Genomic DNA, 6,984 nt, shown 5'->3' with positions numbered 1-6,984 from the left:
AACTCACAAGACAGAGAAAGAAGAGACACACAGGTAGAAATTCATGATTCAAAGGAGTAAGAGTGTGCAGTCAGTGACACTCTGAGATCTCATCAATCTCAGCCTGACAGCAAAATAACGAGAGGGCATCAAGTCAGGATTCTTAACTTGCAAAACCACGTGCAAACACTCCTCTGATTGCAAAGGTTTATAAAGCTGTTTATTGATGAACTAAAGGGTTAGCAGCTCAGGTTGAAATATATAATTTGCAGGTTTATTTGGAGTCAGCATCATCACTGATCTTAAACTATGTTTATGCAAACGTATTGAATCCTTAGTAAATAAATCAGGCAGTGACTTTACTTTTAGTGTTTAGTCTGGACAATGAAAATAACAATTGCAGTTGATACAGGCAGCATAAAAAATATGCATGTAACAAATATACATATTTTATATGTCCAACTGTGTTGCTTTCATGTGGTTCTGGAGTTGCAGCTTACCTTTTCAAAGGTCAGCCTCCTGCTGCGCTGCAATCTTTCTCCTAAAATGGAGCTCTATCACTGGCAGGGAACACGCAGGGAGGCAATCCTGAAGGAGCTTCACTCCCTGGTTCAGAAAAAAAGAAGAAGAAGAAAAAAAAGGTCAAGAAACGGCAGGTTTACAATTTACACAGAGGAAAAAATTGCTGATTGGCTGCTACTAGTACTTGAATACTACAATAATCGGTGCTTTGTGTGGTAACAGTCAGTCAGGTTAAATAGACAATATGTTACTCAACAACAAGCAGTGCATTGAGATCATAGATGGGTACTAATCATAGAGTATACAAGAGAATGAACAAAACAATGGTTATACTGTGTGAAGCCATTCATTTCACAGCTCCCCCTGATGGCTGGCTGCAGCACAGGGCTTAAAGCCCGCCTTTACTTTAAGGTGGATGAATTCGAATACAATGACAGATAGAAAAACCTCTAGAACACTACGCTCCCAGCATGCAGGCCTGCTTGTCAGACCTAAAATTGCTAAAAGTAGTATGGGAGGTGGAGCCTTCAGTTATCAGGCACCTCTCCTTTGGAATCATCTACCAGTCAGGATCCAGGAGGCAGACACCCTCTCTACTTTTAAGAGTAGGCTTCAAACTTTCCTTTTTGATAAAGCTTATAGTTAGAGCTGGATCAGGCTTGGACCAGCTCTTAGTTATGTTGCTATAGGCTTAGACTGCATGGGGAACTGACACACGGGGATCCCCTTTCTCTGCCTGTCTCTTACTTTAACTCTCCCTGTCCCATTAAAATTACGAACCATAGACCATAGGTTCCTCTGGATCTCTGCTGCTGTGGATGAGCCAGACTCTAGCTGCTACAACTACTACTATCCGTCTCACCACTATCATCTCTCTCTCTCTCTCTCTCTTCATCTCCCTCTATCCCTCTCTCCAACACGGTCTCAGCAGATGTGTGTCTAACATGAGTCTGGTCCTGCTGGAGGTTTCTGCCTGTTAAATGAAGTTTGTCCTTGCCACTGTAACTTGCTAAATGCTGCAAAGTGCTCTGCTCACGGTGGATTAAGATGAGATCAGACTGAGTCCTGTCTGTAAGATGGGACTGGATCTGATCCTGTCTTGATGTTGGGTCTTTGTTAATAATAGAACATAGAGTACGGTCTAGACCTGCTCTGTTTGGAAAGAATATTCAGATAACATTAATTGTGATTTGGTGCTAAAAAATATCACAACATCTAATTTCTTTGAGTATGAAGAAAACAAAATGGATTATATACCAGACTCCTGCACATTTACTGAGCTGCCAATCAGCTGCATGTTTAGTGTGATGAAGGAACGTCTCCAAACAGCAGCTGACAGTTTTGACATGCACTTATGAGCATCACAACTTTGGTCCTGATAAACAAGCTTGGGCCATTTGGCCCCTCTGTATGCCGTGAAAACGAGCCGTGCTGGTCACTCACACTTCACTGCACATATCAATTTGCCTTAAAGCTGAGTTGGTCTAATCAGCATGTTAAAGATGTGCACAGTACGGCAAACCTTTCACATATACGGCGTAGCTTAATCAGTAAAATGTGCTATTTAACAGGAAATGACTTTAATGATATTACAGTACTTGAAAGTAACGCCGTGAGCCCTGCAGTTGTGTTTATGTTCATTAACCTGGACACAAAGGAAGCTATTTAAATGCTAATATGAATGTTTTTATGGCATGAGGAAGCAGCTATAGCACAAGAATGAATAAAACTGCTGTTTGAAAACAATCACAAGTGCTCAATGAGTTATAATGAGATTAAAAGCCCTTATTCATTACAACAGAGCAAAATGAAAAATTATTAAAGGAAAATCCAAATCATTAAAGGTGTGTATATTCAGCTCTCTGCTCAAGCTTCATTCATAATAAACATCCAGAATGTTTACCCGTAAGAATAACACTATTTTAAATTGCACTTAAGGTGTTAAGATGTAATCTCCTCACAGAGGTCCTGCTCAACTGATCACTTATTCAATATCTCTACTGAACAACACTTATTACTTGCAGAAGCAATAAGCACGGCTATAAAGAAAAAATGAAAATCAATAATTGTTTTGTTCTTAAGCGTCACTTCAATAACACTTATATCACCACAATCTCTTCTCTCATCTTACACTTTCATTTTGTTGTTGTTGTTTCTTCCGCGGGCTGAGGGCTCTCACAGATAAAGACGTGTGTGTGTTTGTGTTTGTGTACACGTGTGTGTGTGTTTGTTATGGATATTATCCCAGCAGGGTTAGAGTGTATTGTGCTCTGTAATTAATCATATTGAATCCACATTGGTGGACATGTGCATGCCCACTTATGCACGTGAATGTGTGTGAAGAGGTGTCTGATCTGTATCTGCAGCAATTATCAGTAAATGAACATGCACACACACACACACACACACACACACATACACACACACACAGGTCCTGCAGCCAGAGGAGATGGAGTAAACTCTGAAGTACGTGGTCAGAGTGTGAATTACTCTGGACTGTACCGGCTCACACTCTGCTGCAATGGATGACAACCTCTGCAACACAGCAGCAGCACAAATGCCAAAAAGAGGCTGATTTAGTAACAGTCATTAAGAAAGTACTAATATCTAATCTCATGCACAAAGACTTTTTCTTAGCGTCCCTCTTAATGGCATGACTGCATGATCTTAAATGTGGAATTCTGCAGCTGCATCCTACTCCATGCAAACGTGATCATAAAAGACTCTGTCATATAAAATGAAAGATCATAACTCACAGGCAAAGGTGCAAGATGTGCAGCTCAATCCTAATATTGATGCAAACCCTTGATTCATCTAATAGTATGAAATTACCCTCCAAAGAAATTAAATTCTGTGTGAAGTCAAGCAGGAGAATCAAACATGATCCTGCAGGCTTCATACTCTGAGAACCTACATTCTTCAATCATAATAAGACAAGACAAACACCAATAAGAACAGAGACAAGGACACCTCTTTTCAGGAAGTTCAAGACTCAAAGAAAAACAAGAATATAGTGGAAAAGAGAGAACAATGATTGCTTTAGAAGTTACATCAGTTTCTTGTTGTAACTGTTGTTTCTGTGTCATGATAAAGTCAGTGTGTGTGTTCAGAGAGAGAGAGCTCTTTATCTTCAGAGGGAGCACAGTGACATCTGCTGGATGCTCATATTTATGAAGGAATAATGACTCCAGGGCTTCACAGGATGATAAACTGTTTAACATAAACACACATCTGTCTAATCTTCCTCCATATGTGCTTACAAGTGTTTCTTTGAACTCCATTTTTTGGTGTCTTTCTTTATTTTTAATTAACATGAGAAATATTCAGAAAAGCTGCCCCTTCAGTTCTAACTAATATTCAAAGCAGGCTAAGTTAGCTAACACTTTGTTTGTAGGAGCAACTTTTCTTAATATTTACTAAAGACTTTGTCACTTTAAAACTGAAACAAAGTGGATACTGAGTTAGAAGTAGGGATGCACCGATATGAAAATGTTGGCCGATACCGATATCCGATATTAATATTTCTGTTATGTCCGATAACCGATATTTACCGATATCGATATATGTTAAAAAAAAATAAAGTTTCTGAGATGACAAAATTTTGTACAGACTTAAAATCATGCAAACAGAATTCTTGAATGTCTTCCTTTATTTTCAAAAGGTGTTTCACTTCTAAATAAGAAGGTTACAGGGCTACCATAAAACACAAGTAACCAACAGTGTTACTTTTTAGCAACCCTCACAACTTGTAGCAAGTGTGTAATTAAACCCCTCAACTCACAAAACTCCTGTGAGAATGTCTGGATCATAAATTACAAAAATGATCATAAATCAAAATAAAATCCTGAAAAAGTTACCTTAACAAACTTACCAGTATTCATGGCAACCAGGCATTTATTAAATTGCAAAACAAGTTTTAAGCTCCACTGCATTTCAACTCAAATCTGTGAAAAGGCTAAATCAAAAATATCAAAAACATGTCCTGACGTTCAGTTCCAACTTGCACTGTAATTTTCAAGTAAATGTCCCAACACTGAAACAATGTTTCCACCAAGCAAACATAAAAAACACTATACAGGTGCAAATCAGTGCAAGTCAATTTCAAGTCCTATCTATAAAAATGCTAAATCAAAATATTAGAACTGTGACATAACTAACTCAAAAGACATGGTAGTCTGTGTACATTTACCAACTTAAAGCAGCCACAATGTACTCAAATTAATGTCCCAAACACTGAAACAGGGTTTCCACATGACACTGTAGGTTAAAGTCTAGGCCTCCTTCATCAGCAAAGGCAGGTTTTTTTTGACAAAGAGAAGCATTTCTGCTTTCTCACACTGGATCCTGTTTCTTTTTTCATCAACAATGTGTGATGCAGCAGAGAAGAGACGTTCGCTGTCCACACTTGTACATGGAGCTGAAAGGTACTTGCATGCTGCTTTGGCCAGGGCAGGAAAGCGAGACAAGTTGCTTTTCCAATACTTCAGTGGGCTCTCATTTCTGGGGATGGGGGCCTCACTCAAATAGCCATGCACCTACAGAAATGTAGACAAGTGTATTACTATGCATGTCTGATAAATTACCAGCAATCTGGACATTACAACATTTTCCTCTTAAGAGCTTTGTTGAACTTTGCTCTGAGCAGATGACCAGTGCTAAAGGTCGACCACAAGAGGGCAGAGAAGCATTACTAAATACGGTATTTCTTAACAATTAGTTTTTTTTTATTTAATTAAATTGACTAGTAACTCTATAGAATGTACAGCACATTAATAAAAAATACAAAATCATTACACAAAGGATTCTAACAGGCTTCATTATTTGAATAAGAGACAGGATCTGATAATACTATACCTGCACACTTGTGCGGCTCGTCAGGCCTGCGTGCTGTTCCATGATCAAGTTTTCCTCCAGAATTTCATCATACATGTCCAGCAGCGACTTTCCACCCTCGTCGCTTGTTCTTATCTTCTTCTCTTGAGGTTCTTCTGTGTCCGGTGTCTCCGTAGTTCTGTCGCTGTGCGTCATTTTGTCCACTTGCTTCTGGAGCATATTTACAGCCGCTTGCTTGGTGACCGTGTCAAAATAACGGTCTTTGTACCTAGGGTCAAGGATCGTTGCCAAGTAGTAAAGCGGCTCGGAGAAAGCGCTTCCAAATCGCTCGTTCACAGCTTCCAGTAGTGTGCTCTTTGCTGTGCCGACGCCACTGTCTGTGTCAGCCGTCTTGCTCAGCAAACGTTTCAGCGCCACAACAGAGGGAATCACGTCCGCAGCAGTAGCCAAGTGTGAGCTGATCTCCCTCGTTAATTGTTCAAATGGAGTGAGAAGCGTGGTCATGTTTTCAACGAGGCCCCACTGATATGCGCTGAAACAAGCAGGCAGCTCATGATCTGCTCCATACACACCAAGTGCGCGCTTCTGATCCAGTAAACTTTTCATCATATAAAAAGTACTATTCCACCTGGTTGTGACATCTTGTTGTAGCATCTTGGGTTTCATGCCTAACTCTTGCTGTATGATTCTCAGTCGAGAGGTGGCGAGTTGAGAGTGGCGAAAATGTCCGACAATTTTCCTTCCAATAGCCACACAGTCAGAGATGCTCCTCTGGCTTAACACTCCGTTATGCACTGCTAGCTGCAGCGTATGAGCCATGCAGCCCAGGCTTTTAACGCCGCACTCGTCCATTGCCTTCTGCATATTCCGAGCATTGTCGCGAAGCACAACATGCACATTGTCTTTTTTAATTTTCCACTGAGCAAACATGGAGTCAAATGCGCTAGCGATGGCAGCCCCAGTATGCGATCCTGCAAACTCTTGTGCATGCAAAACAGCTCTCTTCATTTCAAAGTTTTCATCAATCCACTGAGCAGTAAGGCTCAACATACTCATCTGACTTACGTCCGAACTCCATATATCCGTAGTGAAACTAATGTCAGTCACATTGTCCAACAATTTGTGGATATGCGTGGCCACGACTTCGTGCAAAGCAGGGAGGGAAACGTCGGAAAAGTAGCGCCGACTTGGAAGGCTGTAGCGGGGTTCAATATGCTCCATCAACCGCCGAAATCCTCTGTCCTCCACTATGGAAAATGGCTGGTCGTCAAGAGCAATCATTTCCATTACCTTATTCGTTATTGACCTGGCTTTTGCGCTGTCCTTGGCAAATTTCTTGGTTTGGTCGAGTACTTGCTGTATAGGGCTCCCAACTGCGGCTGCTGCTGTTGTTTTTGCCTTCTGGCTAACGTTGGCAGCGTTAGCTTCCTGCCATTGTTTGTGAACTTCTGGATGGCGGTTTTTCAAGTGACATATTAAATTTGTTGTGTTGAATGACTTGACGCGGCATCCCCCTCGCATTACCTCGACTTTGCAAGTGTTGCATACTGCTTTTCGAGTATCTTCAATCGACACCGTAAAAAACGACCACACCGCTGACATTTTTTCTTCGTTTTAGTTTCACCCCCCACAATTCCGTGTTGCAGTGTC

At 40.8% G+C, this 6,984-nt stretch overlaps 1 protein-coding gene across 1 annotated transcript; it reads right to left on the bottom strand.

The window, feature by feature from the left end:
• Nucleotides 1-4,112: 4,112 nt before the first annotated feature.
• Nucleotides 4,113-6,198, bottom strand: LOC117812664 (zinc finger BED domain-containing protein 4-like). Its single transcript, XM_034683570.1, has 2 exons — nucleotides 5,356-6,198; nucleotides 4,113-5,036 (listed from the first exon to the last, which is right to left on the bottom strand). The coding sequence occupies exons 1-2, from the start codon at nucleotides 6,196-6,198 to the stop codon at nucleotides 4,773-4,775; spliced, it is 1,107 nt and encodes a 368-aa protein (XP_034539461.1). The 3' UTR covers nucleotides 4,113-4,772.
• Nucleotides 6,199-6,984: the final 786 nt, after the last annotated feature.

The sequence above is a fragment of the Notolabrus celidotus genome, chromosome 5 (assembly GCF_009762535.1).
Source record: "Notolabrus celidotus isolate fNotCel1 chromosome 5, fNotCel1.pri, whole genome shotgun sequence".
NCBI lineage: Eukaryota > Metazoa > Chordata > Actinopteri > Labriformes > Labridae > Notolabrus > Notolabrus celidotus.
The sequence above is the reverse complement of the archived record's forward strand: the minus strand, read 5'-3'. Positions and strand labels throughout refer to the sequence as shown.